The 21,153-nt window shown below is 30.7% G+C and overlaps 2 protein-coding genes across 3 annotated transcripts; one reads left to right on the top strand and one right to left on the bottom strand.

The window, feature by feature from the left end:
- The first annotated feature begins 1,816 nt into the window (after positions 1-1,816).
- Positions 1,817-5,677, top strand: LOC108486750 (hypersensitive-induced reaction 1 protein). Of its 2 annotated transcripts, XM_053030911.1 has the most exons (7): positions 1,828-2,005; positions 2,602-2,825; positions 3,219-3,419; positions 3,785-3,905; positions 4,054-4,145; positions 4,291-4,387; positions 5,027-5,677. In XM_053030911.1, the coding sequence occupies exons 3-7, from the start codon at positions 3,231-3,233 to the stop codon at positions 5,380-5,382; spliced, it is 855 nt and encodes a 284-aa protein (XP_052886871.1). In that variant the 5' UTR covers positions 1,828-2,005; positions 2,602-2,825; positions 3,219-3,230; the 3' UTR covers positions 5,383-5,677. The 2 variants fall into 2 exon arrangements, with proteins under 2 accessions (XP_017646448.1, XP_052886871.1); XM_017790959.2 differs by lacking the exon at positions 2,602-2,825 and having other exon boundaries at positions 1,817-2,005.
- An 8,582-nt stretch (positions 5,678-14,259) lies between these two features.
- Positions 14,260-18,764, bottom strand: LOC108484336 (protein QUIRKY). The gene has a single exon (XM_017788086.2). The coding sequence runs from the start codon at positions 18,164-18,166 to the stop codon at positions 14,975-14,977; it is 3,192 nt and encodes a 1,063-aa protein (XP_017643575.1). The 5' UTR covers positions 18,167-18,764; the 3' UTR covers positions 14,260-14,974.
- Positions 18,765-21,153: the final 2,389 nt, after the last annotated feature.

Here is a 21,153-nt window from a genome sequence, read left to right on the forward strand (position 1 = left end):
AAAGTTGAATTATCATGTTTGATTCATTAAGTACTTTCCAATGAATGTAATAATAATTTCATTTAATTTACTCTTATTAAATAAACGAAAATATTCATGTATTTAATTTTTATAATAAACTTTATTCTTAACAAATATTTAGATTAGATATTTAATAATAAAATTTAATTGAAAATTTTAAAATTATTTTAATTTATAATTTAAATTGAAAGTAAAATTGTTTCAAATTTATCTTGCATATATTTTCTAAATATACTAACCCATATATAAACATTATTTTGGAATAAATTAAAAAAATACTTAAAATCTATATTGTTTTAGTTAAAAGCTTACCTATGAGGATATAAAAAATAGTTGATTCTAAATATTGTTACGACCAAAATTACAAATAATTAAATCATAGGAATATAAAATCACACACGACCAAACCTATAATTTATGCACAACTTAAATGAATTAATTCTTCTACCCGTATTCTACAAAAATAATAAGTATTTCATACAAATGTAAGTGTTTACCTTTTTGGTTCTTTATTGTTCTTCCTTCTAAGATTGAGGGTGATTAAATCTAAAAAAGAATGAAAATGTTCTAAATTAAGTCCCAATTTTATAATGAATTAAATCTATGATTCAATTCTCATAAAAGAAATGTTGTTATAACTCAAGTAGATATAAAAAGTGATTTAAAAAAAGTCAAAGAATATAATAAATTTATAATGTTATAAATAAAAATTTATTTATGCTGAATTTTTAATAGACTAATATCTTAAGCTAATATGAAATAGGGCCAGTTTTGTTTTAATATATTTTTTAAGTTTCTAATGGGATTGGAAAATAATATTCTCGCATTCAAGTCACATTACCATATTAATGGAAAGTAACTCTATGATAAAGTTAAATCTCAAGAAAATTAAATAAATTTAACATATCAAACATTGGTGTAACTATTTTCATCGTACTAAACACTACTTAAATGTATGATCTAATGGTGTCTTGAATTAACTTGACATCAATTCAGTTAAAGAAATTACTAAAACAATCTTATTTATTTTAAATAATATTATTATAAGGATACTTTTATCTTTTCTTATTTAAAAAGTAATAAAAAAGGTAATGTTGATAATTTGATCCATGCAATTGATATATAATTTTTTAAAATATTTTATACATTTTAATTTTATTACACATTGATTCATCATCATTGTTTGAATATTTATACTATTATTTAAGTGCGTGATTAACTTGGTGATGAAATTAACGTGATACTAACTCAAGAAAATGGTAAGATAATGATAAACAATTGAAGTGCCTTTAATATTTTTAATATGATGTATTTGTCTAATTAAAATTCTTTTATTCACAATTTAAACTAATTTTTATTTTAATTTCATACATATTACATATGTGTTGTTATTGTTATTATTATTGTCAAACATTATATTTCATTATTTATTGCATGATATTTTTAGATTCGCACCTATATTCTAAATACATAGTTTCCATATATAGACGCTTATGATAAATTTTTAGTTTCATTTTAAGTTAAGATGTATCATAGGTCCTTGTACTTTTCAGAATTTAAAATTTTACCCTTAAAATTTTATTTTTAAGAATTTAGTCTCTACTTTTCAAATTTCAAAATTTAGATTTAACTATTAATACTATTTAGTTACTTTGCTACTGAATAAGTATATTTTTATTTGAAAATGTCACTCTAATAAATTTAACAAAGTTAATTATTGACCTAAAAAGCAGGGGACTAAATCCCTAAAATTAAAAATACATGAAGTTAATTAATGTTTAATGGAAAAGGTCACTTACGGAGTTACGTGGGGGTAAAGATTCTATTTTATCTTGTTCTAATTGGGAATAAACAATCCACGGCCCGCAATTTCAGTTGATTCTATGTGCTTCTTCTTCTTCTTCTTCTTCTTCTTCTTTAACAACTCCAATTTTCCTTTTGAAAAGGAATAATTAATAACACAAAGACAAATCCAATCAATCAGGTAAACATAATCTTCTCCCTCCATCTATATGATCTCAATTTTACGTTTGAAAAACCTTCTTTCTTTCTTTGCACTTCAAAACCCAATCCACTTTTTCCTTTTTAATTATCGCCTTTCTTATTTTATTAATGAAATTACATTCCATTAGTTTTTGAATCGATTTCGTCGATGATACCAAATGCAATTGGCCAAAAACAAGAAATCCATATGGTTGATTTAGCTATTTAAGCCGGCAAACAAGAGATTAGCTGTCACAATCCCCCACCCCCATTTCTTTTTTTTTTTGTTTAATATGATTATGGAGTATACCCGTTTGCCTTGTTCATTTTTCCTATGAATTTGTCCTGATAGTTACAACCCATGACGAAAATTTTATGGTTTATTATAGTTTCCATTCAAACAATAGGTATAATATCATATTACTTTTCGTGGGTTTTAAAGAAATAAGATGCTTTTCATAAGGTGATTAGAATTCTTAATGTTCATTTTTTTTATTTTTATTTATATGTAATTTGTTATCATTTATACATGTAGGACTAATATATTAACAGCGAAAAGTAATTGACAACTTGATATTTATTTATTTATTTTATCAGAATGCTAGGTGAGAATGTAGCTGAATAAAAGTCTCAGTTTGACTTGCAATTTATGGTCAATGAAATTGCTTCAGCAGTGCGTTTTTGGGAAATTATGACAATTATTGAAAAATATCCTAGCCAACTTGCAGCAGTATTTATATACTACATTTTCATTCGAGTTTTATGGCCTTATCTTCCTAGCTTTTCTTTGGTTTCTTATGCTTTGCCTTCCTTTTTAAGTTGTAAGTCTTTTAAATCATTTTATATGCTCTTATCTTTTATCTCTAGAATCTATGTACCCTGAGATAATTTTGAGAATTGGGTTGGTTTTTATGAATTGAGGTGGTGATCTGCCAAGCTTATTTTTTCTTGTAAATTGCCACTTGAAGCTGATTGGGTTTGAATTGGGAAGGTTATTTTGTTCTCATGACTTTGTTGGATGTATTTTCTGTTTTTAGGTTACCCTTTTTTTATGATCTTAATATTCATGTTATGAAGTTTATATTTATGTCCTACAAATGCAGAAAACCATTGATTGTCGATTATGTTGCATGCTGGAATATGCTAGTTCATAGATTGTACTGGTATTTGTTTTGAGTTCTTTTAGACTGATATATAAACTGTTCAACTCTCAGAGCAAAATCCAAATGGGTAATCTTTTCTGTTGTGTACAAGTTGACCAGTCTACAGTAGCCATTAAGGAGAGATTTGGCAGGTTTGAGGATGTTCTTGAACCTGGATGCCATTGCCTACCTTGGTTTCTTGGAAGTCAACTTGCTGGCCACCTGTCGCTAAGATTGCAGCAGTTGGATGTTCGTTGTGAAACCAAGACTAAGGTCTGTATATGTTGTAAATTTTCAGTTATTGACTTATTTGCTTTATAACTTTTAGACGTTTTAGGATGATGAATATAAATGGACTTTCAGTTTTTGTGCACTTCTATTAGTTTCTCCAACTTTAGCATAAATAGTCATGCTTTTGTCAGTTACTCTGTTTCTGGTCGAATTTAAGTGGAGGAGGATGTGTTGTTTGAGGTGAAGGGAAAATTCGTGATTATGAAAAAATAAAATGGTTGAATACTTCCATAAATATTCTTGTTATCTAACTTTCAAATGCCTTAAATTTGTCAAATAATGTTTTCCCTACAGTAATATGCCTCTGTTGTACAGTGTGAAACTGATTGTTATGGACATCTTATCAGGACAATGTATTTGTTAATGTTGTTGCATCTATTCAATACCGGGCACTGGCAGACAAGGCAAGTGATGCCTTTTACAAGCTGACAAACACAAGGACACAAATTCAAGCCTATGTGTTTGATGGTAAGAACAATACTTTGTCGAGTAGGTATTGACATTGCAGTGCACTCATAAGTTTATATACATGTGAATGAACTCATTCAGCACTTTTTTCTTCAAATTTATACAGAAAATGTTATAACGTTTCCCTTCTGATCTTCAATACATTTAGTTATTAGAGCAAGTGTTCCGAAGCTAAATCTGGATGATGTTTTTGAACAAAAGACTGAAATTGCTAAAGCTGTTGAAGAAGAACTTGAGAAGGTAATCAATTTGATTAAGTACATCACGTTCTGTGAAAGCCAACCCCACATGTTGGTCTAAGGCCTTGTTATGTTAAATTGTTGCGATTTTGAAGCTGACATTTAGATATGTTTCGAATTCTGTTACCCTCTTGTTCTTCTTCCAGGCTATGTCTGCCTATGGGTATGAGATTGTTCAAACACTTATTGTGGACATAGAACCTGACGAGCATGTGAAGCGTGCAATGAATGAAATTAATGCCGGTAAAATACTTGTTGCCTCTTAATTGGTTCTTGCTCTTTCAAACTTGCTGTTCTTTAGGTTAGGCTAAATGTGCATTGGATTCATAGCTGTATTCTTTCTGATGTACGCAGCAAATAAGATCATGCTAGTACAGAAATATAAAAGCAACACTTGGCCTAATGAATTTTTCAGCCAAAAAATATAAACTGGTTCCTGGGAATTAACCTTTTGACTTTGATCCTTCAAATTTCTTGTCATCTGTTATTGCTTGAATTATTTTAGCTTTAGAGTGCATACCCTGAGATGTCTGTCAATTGGGTGTTTCAATAATGCCTCCCCATCATCATATCACGCATTTCTTTTCCCCCATTGGTAAATAAAATATATAAGTTTTGTACCAAAATAACCTGATGGGTCTTCACCCACGGGTGAAGCTTTTCATGACTCCAGAAGCAGATAAATTTGTTTTCATTACAAATTTACAGTGCTGTCTGTGCTGATATCAACAGAATACCACTATATTTTGTAGTAAATTATTACCTAGAATTTAGTGTTCTGATGTGATTTTAATGTGAATATGGCGTTTTTCTTCCATTCTATTATTTTTCTCGATAAGTAGTGTCCTTAATATGATTTTTCTTATCGTATTGTAATTGAAGCTGCAAGGCTGAGAGTGGCAGCTAATGAGAAGGCAGAGGCTGAGAAAATTTTGCAAATCAAACGAGCTGAAGGTGAGGCTGAGTCCAAATATTTGTCGGGGCTGGGTATCGCTCGCCAACGACAAGCAATTGTTGATGGTTTGCGAGATAGCGTGCTTGGATTCTCTGTTAATGTCCCGGGGACTACTGCAAAGGATGTTATGGATATGGTCCTGGTTACCCAGTACTTTGACACCATGAAAGAAATTGGTGCTGCTTCTAAGTCCTCAGCTGTGTTTATCCCTCATGGTCCTGGAGCTGTTCGTGATGTCGCTACTCAGATTCGTGATGGACTCCTCCAGGCCACACACCAGTAACTATACGATTTTTTTTTAAGACAAGACAAGACAAGACAAGCATTAGTAGTTTTTTAAGGATAATACCTGGTTTTAACGTTACCTGTTTAGTTCTTGATGTCTTTTTTACATTATGAGCACTGGATGTACATATGGTGTGGGCATAAACGGTTTGTGAAATGCGTAAGATATTTTATACTCTTATAGAGGTTGAGTGGTCTTTATTATGGATTTTTCTTGGTTATATTGTCGCCATGGATGAAGGTTGAACAATTCTTCTATCAAAAATTGGTCACAAATGAGTTCATTTCAAGAAGGAATTGATGTCCAAGCAAATGGGTTTTATCAGCCAGCTTTAGTCATTTAGAATGGCAGATGTTCATTAGTTTGTGTTACTGCAGCACTTCTTTTCTATGCTGCTTGGATTAGGGTTCAAATTCAAGAATAATATGCAATCGATTCCAATTATTCGGCAGCTGCAATTTTTTAAATTTCTGAGTTAATATCAATATTACCGACAATTTAGCATTTAATAAACTCAGTTTGACATTTCAGGAATCATTCAATTCTCGGATCAAAGAGTACACAAAAGTATTAGCATTTTCTCTCTCTCTTTTGAAAACCCCGCTGCCTTTCTTACTATGAGAAACCAACTTTTTCTTTAACTAAAATTTTCAAGTGGTAATTTTAGAAAGGCACAGTTGTGAAATTCACCTCTGATTCTTTGTGGGTTTTTCACTTTGGTCCTTAAACCTTTTTTTTTTCTCATTCTCACCTATAACATTACAACAAATTTCAAATAAATCCAAAATTAATTGAAACCGTCAATCAACTAGCGGTCAAATTTTTTTATCCAATGTGGCATGATACTTTTACTGATGATTTTACTGACATGACATGACATGACACATCATCATTAACGTGACATTTAGATTAAATTCATAACACAATAAATATTTAAAAATATTAAATCCAAAATATTTAAAAATAAAAATGTGAAAATTATATATATATAAATTTCTACATCTTCCACTTGCATATAATGAACATAAATATATCGCTATCTCCTATCTCTTCAAAATTTATACAAGAAAATAAGGCGTGCAACTAACATACTTTACCTATTTTGAGAGTTGATTGCCGTACAACTATTCAATATATAATAGGTCGGTAAATATAAATAGAGTTAATATGCAATACTTGATTCATTTAGTCACATTTCAATTATTAATGATAAAATAAACTTTTTTTTTTTTATACACAATTATATTCACAATAAAATGCAGAATTAGATAATTGGTGAATACAAGTGAATGCGACACTATAATAATATTTCTTTTTCTTGTATTTTGTTAAATCCAATCATGCATCACCATTGATAAAAGTATTAAAATAGCTAACATTCAATTGAAACTTCAACAATTATATGTAATACCCAGATCCATTTAGTCACATTTCAAATATCAATAATAAAATCAATTTTTTTATTCACTATTATATTCACAATAAAAAGCATAATTGGACCATTGGTAAATACAAATGAATGAAACTCTATAATGATATTTTATTTTTCTTTCATCACTCTATTTCAATTCAACTATTCTCTAGATGTCTTATTAAATCGAATTATGTGTGACTATTGATAAGGTACCGAGATAGTTAACATTTAACTGAAACTTCAACAAATAATCAAAGGTTGTAAGGGTATTTAATAGATATCTTCAGTTTATCCCATGGGTTTTACACAACTTAAAAGCAAAGATCAAATCTTTTATTACTCATATTTTTAATGCACATGTGGTATGAAATATATGCTTTTCTTTATCAAAATTTCAATATTGTATAGGTGATTGTTTAGATATAAACAATATATAACTTGAGTCTACAATTCTATTTTCTTAATAAATTCATCAACAGGACTTCCATCTGGCATAAAAGATAGATAAAAATAAATTTAAATCGTTTACTCATATTGATGTATTTCGCATCAATGTGAGTCATAGATTCTAAGGTGAGCATATCGGAGTGTAGGTTGAATATATATCAATATCCGACTATATGGTTTGGGCTGCAAAGTGATTAGTTTACATGCAATGTATTAATTGATTAATGTAGAGTGATAAGGTAGCAATGGTAAATGAATGATATTATATACTACTAAAAGCATATCTTGATAAATTTAAAAGTTAAATTTATCAAAAACAAGAATTAAGTGACTTAAATTTTAGTATAAACACCTCTAATATTCAATCGACAATGAATAAGGAAAGATTGAATAAGTGAAGAAGAAATGTAAGAACCTTAATCATGATTGAGTGTAAAAGATATAATATTTTATCTAAATTGTGATTTGTAAATGTAAGAAAGAAATTATGGTGATTAATGATGAGGAGTAAATATAAATGAACAAATGACTTGTGATGCAAGGTAAGATTACTTAATAAAACAGATAATAAAAATATGAGTTTACAATGGATTACTATATAAGTAGCAAATTGTTATAAATGAAAGAGTAAAACATAGTAATTGATGAAACATTTTGATACAACCAAAGAGCAATTGGTAAAATAACCAATCTATGTTTAGATGAGGAATTTGTAAGAGGGTATTTATTTGTATCAAAATTTTCAAAATTTTAATAAATTTAAATATATTGGAAAATTTTATAATTTATAAGTAATTTCAAGAGAGGATTTTAATAGCTGAATGAAAATTAATTTCTAGCCATTCTTTAAAATCAAATTAAATTCATAGTAATGTTAAAATATTAATTAAAAGTATATTTATATTAAAATTTTAAAAATTATTTTTGTTTTTTAATATTTATTAGAATTATTTAATACTAAATTATAATTAAAATAATACTTATATAAGAAATAATATAATAAAAATAATTGGATGGGGTCAATTGAAGATTATCCCCTCCAATGAGACCTAGGGTGAGTTATTGGGACGGTGGTGCAGTGCGTTTAGCTTACTTTTTGTCTCACGCTATAGTATCGCTACAATATCTAATCTCACCGCTACCACTGTTTTTACACTAACCGCAGGTAAACGTACCGCCCATCCAAACTCACCCTTAGTGAAATAGTCTAGTGTATTCACTTGATCTCTTCAGCTCCCAATTAAAAATTAGGGTTTGGTGAGACATTTTTGTCAATTTCGCGTTTGTTTATTATTCTTTTAAACTAAATTTGGCTCATAATTTTTTAAAAAGAATTAGATTTTTAAAAAGTATTGAATTGATTTTTTTAAAGAAAATATCAACTAAATGTTAAAATTTTTAACATTGCAATCAGATAATTTTTAAATTTTGAATTTTTATTTTGAATATTTTATAATTCTTAAATTATTTTTGACATAACATTTAAGACAAATAATATTATGTTAATATAAAATGCATATACACTATCATGTGAGTAGTTACGCTGACATCATTAAAAGAGTTAATGTCTTAGTCTAACATTTTATTAAAGAAAAGTGATTTAATTCTTTTAAAAGATTAACGGTCAAATTTAACTTTAAAAAAATCAAACAGACAAAAAAGTAAAGCGGTTTGATTTTTTTAAAAAAACTAATAAACAAATTTAATTAAATAATAATAAAATTCACAAAAAAAAATTAAATAAAAGTTTGGAAGATAGTGAAAGATAATACATTTGGGACTACTCATCAAAAGTCCAGAGTAGAGAGAAATTAGCATTACATAGACTTGTGGCATAGCCGTTGAATCATCTCCTTCTAAGGAGACAATTAGCAGATAAATTCGTATATGCAAACATGTTTTTTACTTATTTTCTCCTTTTGACTAAATTTGATTTACTTGTTAATTATCATACTGCACAATATAATACAATGGGTTGATTTCTTTTATTTACACCCATCTCCATATTTATCTATAAATTCTTCTTATCTTGAAACTTCTCCTCCTCCTCCTCCTCCTTTCCACCACCTTCTTTATCCTCCTTATCTTCACATTCCTCGTCTTTCTTCTTCTCCTCCTCCTCCTCCTTATCTCCTTTCTCCTCCTTGCGATATTCTTGTCCCTCCAACTTCTCTTCTTTCTTGTCTTCTTATTCTTTTTCTTTACGATCGTCATGCTTTTTCAGAATTCGCTCTCTCCCATACTTTCCAACTCTATAAATATTAGAATTTGTGGTGACCAGCACCTAATCTGTATGACTTTGGATTGAAACTGTCAACCTAATTTGTTTACAAATGTATTATAGGTTTATGGAACATAAAAGGATTGAGAAACCTTGAAATCTCAATAAATGATAGTTGCATGGGGGTTTCATAATTTCCACCCTTGCATCCTTCCTATACAGTTTCAAGGCAGGTTTATAAGTTTTAATACAATGATGCCATGTTGCAAACCTTTTATAATCTACCTTTATCCCTTATTTTAGGGTTTCTTTTTCAATGTTAATCTGTCTGATTAATGGTTCGACTGCATTTTGTCTCGGCGAGAATTATGAATATCCACATATCAATATGCACCTAGTCCTTGTACAGTAAACATTTTTGGCCTTATTTCTTTACTATTTTTAGTTTCGAGGTTTTGGTCCACATTTGAGTACATCGGTTCTTGTAATTTGTTTCAGTCCATTAAGATTAGTGTAGGGTTGTCGAGACCATAAAAATAATCATGCTAATGACTAGGGTGAAATTCATAGACATCGATCATAATTCTTATTAAATTTAAAATTTAGCAGGAATAAAAATAATTAAAATTTGAGGAAAATTTAATAAGATGAAACTCTAGTCAATGTAAAATCTTAGTTTGATTGATGAGTTTGACCATACATGTAAAGATAGTTTTCACTGTTTCCTCATATCTAGCAATCAATCTTTCCTTACCATTTTTACTAGCAATCAATCTTTTCTTATCATTTCTTACTCATTATTTCGCCTATGTACGTGTAAAATGGTAAAGATTTCATACTCTTTTCTAAATTTTGAGATGTGAAGAGATTAATCCTCGACAAATCCTCACTTCACATCTCTACCCACGCATTAAAAATAATGCGGTAAGCTTGTGAAAGCTTAGTAAATATAATGAGAATTAAACTTCCCTTTTCATTAATTAAATGTAAATAAAATACAAAAATTTTATAATAAATAAGCTTAGAGCTTAATAGCAATAGAATTTCTATACTACATTTATTATGCTTGAATTCATTTATCATTCCAGTCACTTACATTTAATCTTAACACAATAATCTTAACCTTATTTTGTCTTTTAGAATTTATCAGAAGCCCAATGTATATTTACCAGAACATGTAGGATATGCAAAAGTAATACAAAGATGCACTGAAGTGCAATAATAGAACATAGTAGCATCAGAGTGCTATGTCAAAACATAATAGAACTGAAGTGCTTAATCAAAACAAAGTGGCATCAAAGTGCATTAACAGAAGAAAGAGCGCACTAAATGCTTTCTAATGGCATGTCATCTATACTTTACTAGTTCATATCTTGTCTATATGGACAAATATAATAGAGTCAATTTCTCATTTACAGTTCAAAACAAAATTTATATACTTTTGAATTATTTTCGATTTAGTCTCCATCAATTCAAAACTCCACAATCATTCTCATAATAGTTCAAAATCATGACATAAATCATTCAATAGCATATATCACTTCATATATAAAATATATATATATATTCATTCATAATTTTACCTTTCATATCAACTTTTCCCTGTTTACAAATTAGTCCATTTTCTCACACTTTCAATACAAAACATAATATTATTACCTTGTAATTGATATCCAATAAATTTCAACACATTCATTAATTAATATCAATAAAGTATTAACATATTTATGTACAATATTAATCACATAAATATTAATATAATTGATCTAACAAAGTTCTATACTTAGATATTTATTAAGTAAAAGTTATTGTTGTACTTACTATCAAAGGCTTGGAATCAAGCTTTCTTTGTCTTCTTGTATTCTTTGGTTATCTCTTTATCTTTGTCACCAACTTGTTGTTCGTTTCTCCTCATTTTCTTCATTTTCACATAAAAACATACAAGGTTTACTTATCAAAAGTATAATCAAAAAATATATCTACGTTCTTTAAACAAAACTAACATGAAATTCATGAAAAACTGATCATACTTACCTTAATCTCTTATGATCAAACCTTAATTCTTATTTTCTTTCTCCTACAAGATAACTATGGTTGCACTTCTCATGAAACTAAGATAGCTACTAAGCTTTTCTATTGATTTCACTAAATATTCATAAAGAAAATTGGACGAGTTAAGCTTGGAAGACTTGGAAATGGTGGAAAAAGGACTATAATGAATAAAAACTAAAACTTAATTTTGTTCATGAAGGAAGTAATGTGTGGGAGAGATAAGATGAATAAATGTCATCATCCTTTATTCATGGTTATAAAATAATATCTATTAATTCAATAACTTTAAAAAATAAACATTAAAATATTTCCACCAATTATCATTTTACATTAATTTAGTCCTTAATCATTAACATGTTATAATTATCTAAATTATAGGTTGACCATTTAGTCCATCAACTTTCTCTACAATACCATTCATAGTCATACTCTCTTTTGGTAAAATTTCACCTCTAATCCCTCCTCTTTTTTCCTTCAATTCAGTCTAATCACTCCAACTCTTAATTCTCTCACTTTTGCCCCAATACTTTTCACTCTCTTACAATTTAGTCAATACCCCAAATTTATTTCTCACAATATACGAGCCTTTTTGAATTACCTTCAGTATCTATCTTCACCCTCTACTAACTTTGATAATTTCTATTTGATAACATTCTCATATTCTAATATATTTACTCTCGGTTTAACATTGTTTCCGACTCGGTGAGTTTAGGGATGTTACAATATTATTTCAATAAAAATGTTTAAATTTTATATAAAAACAATATTTAATAAATAGAATTACATTTGTAAATTTTATTAAAGATAAGATCTAAATTTCACTAATTGATAACATTATTAATATATTATAATATTATAATTTGAAATTTTAAAATTCAAATATAATACAAATCTCAAATGTTGTTGTAAGGTATGACTGCTGTATTATGTCAAAACATTGAAGTAAAAATATTATGCATTTAAAATATGAGTCAAATTCATATTTGAACGTTCAAGGCTTGAGCTCAGTCTATTTTTTAAGTTTGTAATATATTATACTATGTTACTTTTATTACATGAAAATTAAATAAAGTTAAGATGTCTATATATAAAATTTTAATAAAATGAAAAATATTTAAAATTATTAAATATTAAATTAAAATAATATAAATATTATTCAGAAAATAAACAAATAATATGAACCAGTCTAAAATGAAATTGAATTAGTGATTTACAATTGTGGATGAGTTTAAGTAAAATTTTTATTTATATTTTAGGTTTGGTAAAATTTAAATAAGAATAAATTTATTAATATTATGAGACTCAGAACATAACACCTTTACGTTTACTACATAATTCTGCAGTAAAGGAAAGAAAAGAAAATTATTCAATAAAAATGCATTGACAAAAGGTGTATTGTTTCTTCATATTCCCAACTTTTCTTTCTTAAATCTAGTAGTTGAATGCAATTAGACTCTGTAAATTCAACTAAAACCAACGAAACATAACCCCAAAATAAGGTCTTAAATTAGAGTTACACCAACAAGTGTGGACCACGAAAATTTTACATCTCCCTTTTTCTAAATTCATGTGTCATGTGATTAAACATAAATAGTAAAGTTAGCTCTCTTTTTTTCCCTTCTTTAGCTAGATTTACTACTCTCGATTTTAATTTGGTGACTCAAAATGAAATTTTTGTAATTCCGTCTTTTTAATTTCTAGAGTATTTTTATTTTAGTCACCTAAACATTAAATTTTTAACGGTAGTCAACTTGTACAAACCACATCATGTTCACACTTTCATTGTGGTCATGCAACTTCTAGATTACTTTCATTTTGGTCACTCAAAAATTATCTTCTTTTTTTTTAAATATTGATCAAGGTAAGAAAAAATAAAGATTAAAGTGAAAAATCGGTAAAAACTAAAATAATGCTTTAAAAATTGTCAAAATGTACTTGTTTACCTCCTTGTTGAAAGTTCTATTTTTTTTAATATTGAAACTTTAAATTTCAAAACATCAAAATCAATTAAATAAGTTATCTAAATTTTTTATCCCTGAATAGTGTCAACTGATTTGTTACTATATTATTAAAATTAAATTTAATTAATTAATTTAGTCTCCTTTTAAATCTTGTTAAAATCAACTCAAATAAATAATCTTTAATAATTGTATATTAAAGTCAAATTTCTTTTGATTATATGATCTCGAGTCTTTCAATTGTAAGTTAATTAATTTTATATTTCATGCCAAACAAAACATGAAATTTTCATTTCTTCTCTACCCAAACCTAGAACAAGCAATTAATTTAATTAATTGCAATGATTTTCTTTGCTTTTTAACTTACCATGAAAGATTCAAATCATATAATCAAAAGAATTTTAACTAAACAATTATTAGGTTGATTTCATTAATAATAATATGGAGATATAAGATAAATATTTTAAATTTAAGAGATTAATCTAATTAATTTCAATATTACATTAACAAATTTGTTAACATCATCAATGAATAACATTTTTTTAACAAATTATTTATTTAATTTTATGTTTTAAAATTTAAGTTTTCAATATAAAAAAGAAGAAGAAATTTAGAACTTTTACAATGTGATAAATAAGTACAATTTAATAATTTTTAACACATTTTTAGTTTCTACCTTTTTTCTACTTTAATCCTTCAATCAATAACTTTTTTAAAACTAAAATAAAAACAATCTAAAAATTGAATGATTAAAATAAAAATATAAATATAATTAACAGCTATTAAAAACTTAATAATTAAACAATTAGAATAAAAATGTCCGAAATTGCAAGAAGTGAGAAACTAAAGAATTTACCCCCTGAAAAAGAAGGAATGATGCAAATAGTGTTAATCGATAACATACTAATAAGTCAAATTATATGGAAAATTTAAGCTTGTAAAAGCTGCCAAATGCCAACCAATACATCTTGACTTTTGGTACTACAGTCTCTGTCTCACGCTGACAACATAATTACCCATTATAGCTTTTTATGTTCCAAATGGATTCTGCAATCCCACTTCATTTCAAAATCCATGAAAAAGGAACCAAAAAAAAAATAGACAAGCAATGTGAAGGTTTTATATGTTTTAAAAGAAGAAAAAAACAATTTCAATGTAGGCTAGGCTTTACAGTAATAAATCTCTCTCAGCCATTTTCAAATTCCTCCTCCCTCCCCCACTTTCTCTTATTCCAAGTTTCCAATAGTCAGTCAATCAATTGCAATACCCCAAAAAAAAAAAAAAAAGTAACAGAAAAGATGTGATGACAATACTTGCCACTTTCTTCCCCTTTTTTCACTCCTTACAATGTTATTTAGGTTTTGAGGGGGACAAGATTTTCAACATAAACAGCTGTTTTATGTTATCAGTTTCCCCCTCTTTTCCCCACCACATCCCCCATAATCAGGTATCTTAAAATCCACTGCTAATTTATTATATCTACTCTTCTTCGGCTCTCTACATTAACCGATCTGATAAACTTGGAAGCCTTCGGAAAAAGTTCAAGCTAGCCGGTGGCATTGGGTCCCTAAACATAGGGTGCCTTAGATAATAAAATCCTAATGCCACTGCCACCATTTTTGGTGGCACCACATAAAGTATAAACGTGATGGCTAAACAGACCCCAATGAACAATTTGGTAGCTCTTGGGTCCCTCCAACTCACTAAAGCTTGAACCCTTTCACCTTGGGTTGCAAAATCTCCCAAAACAGTTTGAACCCTTCCTGCCAATATTCTCAACCTATCATATCTGGCCCTTATTATCTCAGGGGGCTTTGAACTTGGTATTGTATCGAACTCCTCATCTATTTCATCTGGATCCACTGTTTCTGCTTGTGACAGCCTTATATCCATGCCTGCTGGTATCTTGGGTCTAAACCTATAATACCAAACTCCAATCAAAACAACATATAAAGACCCTGTTGGCATTACCAAATCTGGGTACCAAACAAGCACCAAGTATAAAACATGGACCAATACTGTAGTAACCGGGTTTTTCCACCTCCTAATATCATCCAACCATTTGGCTAACCCCACTGCCCATGCTAGAACGGCAACGATCCGAAACCAATTCGCTTTGCTCTTTCTCATGCTCCATGTATGAGAATCCGCATCCAGCATGTACTTCACTACTTCTTGCCCAAGCGGCGGTTCTGACCTCGCTAGCCATTGTGCTACCATCTTTGTCGCAGCTCCGCGTAATGCCTCCTGTTGAGCCACCCCAAGTGGGCGGAGATAATGCATTCTTGGAAGCAATGGTTGACCGTAAGCCGAACATGTGTCCGGTAACAATGACGGACATGCGAACCGAACTGCTAACTCGATTTCACCCATTTTTTTCAACCCCATTCTTGTTAAAATCAACAATGGATACGAATTGGTGTACACTCTGTTGCTCTCCAGCATTGATATACGTATCCGTATTTTTCCGATACGGGAATCGGGTTTGGCTTCGGACACATCAGCAAACATACGCCAATTGTCGAAAACCCCGACGGTTAGGACAGTGCAGGGGTCGTAGACTTGCCACGTGTACTGCTCATTCCAACGTGGATCAAAGCTGTCCGTTACGGTCCTGGTACGGACCCACTTTTTCCCGTATTTAGCCACACAGTAAGCATCGGTGGAGCCTTTGCCTCCCCCTTTGGTTTTCATGGGGAGCAAGCCACGAGCACCGAGAATCCCCAGCTCCAAAATTCCAATTGGCGGCTTCCAAAGCTGCTTAGCCGTGGGTCTAAAGTCGCTGCACACGTGCGCCGCTTCGTCCAGCACGTGATAACCACCCTCTAAACATAGTCGCAGGTGAATTCTCCCGCAGTAGGGCCCACCACCACCACCGCCTGCTCCTCCCTCCAATCCAAGCCATTTGGAAGCCACGCGCCGCTCATCTATCCGTTGCTCAATTGAGATCAAGGGGATCATGACGTGGCCGAGGAGACTCACTTCCTTGTTCGTACGATCTTCCACTAACAGAATTAACGAATCTTCGAGAGGCTCGCCGGCGACGAAGATCAAATCCTCGTTCCAGTGCACTGACATACTATGGTTGTTCATGTTCCCTCTCCTTGATCGCACAGATTGAAACCCTAGCTGAGCTTTGACTCGAATTTCAGGCACTGTTAAAGGAGGTAGATTGGGCGCAATTTGAAGATCTTGAGCTTCGATAATAGTCAATCTTAAATACCAGAGCTTGGGCGATTGATAGACTTTTGATCGAGTGTGCGCCACGTATGGTGCGTCTGAACTCATCGCTTCAGGAAAAGCGTCGTCGTTTTGAGTGCCGATCCAAACAGCAAGTTGGATATCACCGGAAACACTGCCGGAATTCTGATCGACGGCACCGCTTTCGAGACGGTACCATTGCGGTGCTAACGGACTATCTGGTGACTCTCGTACGGGGACATCAGAAAGATCGAAACAAACGCCGCCGAGAAAATTTTCCGTCGGGGAGTCCCAAACAGAGATTTCAAGCGTTGCATTGGCTGATTCTTGTTTATTGTAACCAAAATAAAACACCTTGCCCCACTCCGGCGAGTCGGTTGGCTCACCTGGACGGTATATCGTCGGTTTCGTTTTGACGCCATCGTTGGACGTGACGTAATCGTTGGACGTACGGATTTTAACATAGGGGGCTTCATTTGGAGCCAATCTACGCGCCTTAACAATTTTAACAAACAAATAATGCATCGGCTCAACTAGACCATATGGATGGATCCTCTCGGGACCACCGACGCCGGCAGCGGTGGCGTTGTCACCTTGAGTTTTGTTACACCCTATTTCTCTAGGTGAATAGTCTCCGTTTGGTCTCTTCAAAACCCTAACTCTCTCGCCTCTGCTGCTCTGCATCTTTCTCACTTCCGGCACAGGAAAATGTTCCTCGGGAACCGGAATTCCCCGCGCCATATGTGGTTGCATAGGCATGGCCGTTGGTTCCGCTGGAGGCGGTTGCTCTTCGTGAACATGAACAACGTCCGGTGGAGATTCCTCGACAACCACAACGGGCGGCGAATTATAACAAGGAACAGCACCATGAGCATAACCATTAACTCCATGAGGATACTCCATGTGTGCAGGAGGAGCCTCAAAAATCCTCCCTTCCTCTACAACAACAAGCCCTGGAGTAGGCTTGGTATCCTCCGTTTGCGGTGGCTGTTGCTGCTGTTGCGGCGGTGAGTCTTCAGGTGGAGGCTGATCTTCAACAATCTCATCATAGTAATAAATTCTAAGCCCAATCTCACCTCTAATCCAACTAAACACACTCTTCTTCTCCAAAGGAAAATAAACAAGGCCTTCCTCCCCTCGTTTAGCGAACTGACTCCCATACAACTTAACCCTCCCCAAAAAATGATTCTTACGGCCACTACCATTCCCAAATTTCTTATCATTAAAAACCTCAATCTCTAACTCTTCAACTTCCATATTATCTGGGTCAGACACCGTGAACTCCAAGGCCTCGTTCCATACAGGGTTAAGGTCCCTGTATTTGGTAGACGTTCTCTTCTTTTGACCATCGAAATCAGCAATGACATAAGGACTGGAGCTTCCTTGACCATCTTTAGGAAGAAGATCACGAGCGTCGACCACTTCCACGATCACTTTCCGCACCGTGTTGGGCGGTTGCGGTGGAAGTTGCTGAGCCGACGTCGTCATGGTCTCATTTTTAACTGTGACAAAGTAAGTATAAAAAAGGAACAAAAGAGAAAAAAGGGGGTGAGTGAGTTTCTTCGGGCAAGTAAAGAACAAAGAAGAAAGAAGGGAAAAAAATGGGGATTTGGATTTGGATTTTTAGGGGGTGGCGCAGAGAGAAAAAGAAAGAGAAAGCGTTGATAGCGGAGATTGGTTGGTTTAGGCTGAAGGAGGGAATTGCTTTTGAGGTTTGCTTTTCTGAAATTTTTTGTTTTTTTAATATGCGGTGCGGTTGTTTTGGAGGTATAATTTAGATTTGAGAGAGAAAGAATATAGCGACACAGCGAGGGATGTTGCTGGGGCAGTGGGGAAAACGAGATTCCATTCTCTTTGGAGAAGCTTCTGGGCTTCGCCTCCCTTCCCTCCTTTACGGGTTCGTCAGCTATCTATCCCTCCACCACCCCCATTCTCTTTCTTTATTTTAATGCTAAGCAGTATCTATACTTGGTTTTTTAAAAAATTTTATTATGATCTTCGGAATCAAATTTAACCTTCAGATAGAGAACTGGATAGAGTATCATTTCAAAACAAGAGATTAGACGAATTGATTTGTGAATTGATGTGGATCGATTGAATCTATTTAAAATTAATTAAATTAATAGTTGAATTAATTTTTCATTTTTAATAATTTTAATTGAATTGATTGGATCAGTGAATTGATGGTTTGACCGGTACAATCATTGATTCAGTTTTAAAATTTTTGATATTGATTGTGTGGTTTCACCATCAAATAGGTTTTAATTCAATTATAGAATCATCAAAATTTTATTTCTTTATAAGATAATGTATTGGTTAAAATATCTTTAAGTCTTTATACTCTTTACAAATTCGAAATTTAATTCTTGTATTTTTATTTATTGAAATTTAGTTCTTTTACTTTCAAATTTCAAAATTCATGTCTAATTGTAATATTGTTAAATTATTTTGTTAAATTTATGACCATTACAACGTCATTTTTAGTTGCATGACTATCAAATAAGTATTTTAATTTTAATTTTAATTTCAAAATGTCACGCCAACAAATTTAACAAAATATTAACAATTTGACTTAGAATCTTGAAATGTGAAAAGTAAATAGATTAAATTTTAAAAATAAAAATATAAAGACTAAATTTTAATTTTCTAAAAATATAAGAATTTATGATATATTTTAACATTTTATATTTATAAAAATATATATATAACAAAAGAAGTTTTGATTAAAATAATAAAATTAAAATATTAAAGATAATAATAATTTGTTGACTTCTTACCAAGCAGCTTATACTTGTATTTAAATTAATCCCAATTAAGTTTGAAGTGAAAATAGAAATACACAAGCTCCAAATTGGGTAATAAAACTATGGTAGTAAATAACGTACGGATATTTATACATTCACAGTAGGAAGATATCCGCACAATATGCGTATACATTATATTTAAAGTGAGTAGATGATCAATCCTTAATCACTAGATTAATTAAGGGAGATTTACTACCCTACTGATTAACTTGACATTTACGACAATGTTGTTGCTAGTTAATGAAATTTGATGATTGTTAGAAATTTTATCATACGTATAGAAATTACGTATTTAGAATACATATATGTATTTAAAAATAACATATAAGAAATATTGAAATATTTGGTTTAAAATTAAGTTATAATAATAACACATGAAATATGTACAATATTAAAAAAAACCAAACTTAGATTAACTTGTGTCATCAACTTAATCAATAACATTATTAATATATACATTTGGTGAAGGTAATAAAATGCATAATAAAATTAAAATATATAAAAATGTAAAAATAAAGTTTTAGTTTAATGGTAAATCTAAGATCTTACTGTTATAATTGGCATGTGTTTAATCTCATTATATGCAAATTTTATTGTTTTTTTTTAAAATAAAAGATTAAAGAACCCTTGAATAATATAACTTATTTTAAATATGAAAAGATATCAAAATAATTTCCCTAACTAAGTTTATGCTCGATTAGCTCGTGATACTAACTTAATCATGTGCTTAAATAATAGTATAGAAAATTAATGCAATTTCAAACATTTTAATTTATAATACTAAAATCAAATAATAACAAAATTAAAATCTAATAAACATAAATTTTATTTTGGGAGTCATTTCAATTGAATATTTTAGAGGAATATGTATTATTTTGAGTAGGGCTGAACCAAAAAATTTAATCGAACCGAACCGATATCACTCCTAATTTTGAGTGATGTTAATGTTAAAAAAAAAAACAGAGGGAGAGAGGGTAGACTCTGTAGACTCCCTCTAGCTTTAATAGCCATATGCAATTTGTCATTTAATATGTTTTTGGGTATATACATATATTAAAATCAGGAAATTTATTGTCAATAATTTTTTAATATAAGTATTTTTTAAAAAAAATAACTAATCATGAAATATGTTTCATCTCCATGAATGAAGATCAAACTTTCAATCATATGATTAAGAAATGTGTTTACAAATAATTATGAGTGAGTATGCACCTATACTAATCAACATAGCAAAGGAGTAGAGAATAGTAAGTGAAGAAATAGGGTGTTGTGTTGGTAGGAGTATAATACGTAAGAATTGATGCCCTCATTTGAATTGGGCATATAGATGCCTAAGGCACATGATTCCACTTCCTCTCCTTTTTGTGAAAAGCAGCTACATTTTGAATAAAGTTTTATACCCCCACAAAAGCATCAACTTTATTTATTTTCTCTTATATTCTTTTTTCTGTTTCCCTTGTCAACTCGCCTCTTAGACCAAATGCTTCACCACCTTTAACTCTTTTCTTCTTCTTACCAAATCCATCTAAGGATGCCCCTTGTGTTGTTGAAGCTGCGGCTCAATAACATAAACTCACCCATTTCTTTATTGTGAATTTCCTTATGTCTATTAAACGGTAACAATATCACGGAGGTATTTGTATTAAAAGTTAAATTACATTTTACCCCTTC

This window comes from Gossypium arboreum, chromosome 7 (assembly GCF_025698485.1).
Source record: "Gossypium arboreum isolate Shixiya-1 chromosome 7, ASM2569848v2, whole genome shotgun sequence".
Taxonomy (NCBI): Eukaryota; Viridiplantae; Streptophyta; class Magnoliopsida; order Malvales; family Malvaceae; genus Gossypium; species Gossypium arboreum.

Coding starts and splice junctions, on each gene's coding strand:
- LOC108486750 (XM_017790959.2), top strand. CDS start 3,231: ATGGGTAATCTTTTCTGTTGTGTACAAGTTGACCAGTCTACAGTAGCC. Junction 3,906..4,053: donor TCAAGCCTATGTGTTTGATG/GTAAGAACAATA, acceptor CAATACATTTAG/TTATTAGAGCAAGTGTTCCG. Junction 4,146..4,290: donor TTGAAGAAGAACTTGAGAAG/GTAATCAATTTG, acceptor TTCTTCTTCCAG/GCTATGTCTGCCTATGGGTA.
- LOC108484336 (XM_017788086.2), bottom strand. CDS start 18,166: ATGACGACGTCGGCTCAGCAACTTCCACCGCAACCGCCCAACACGGTG.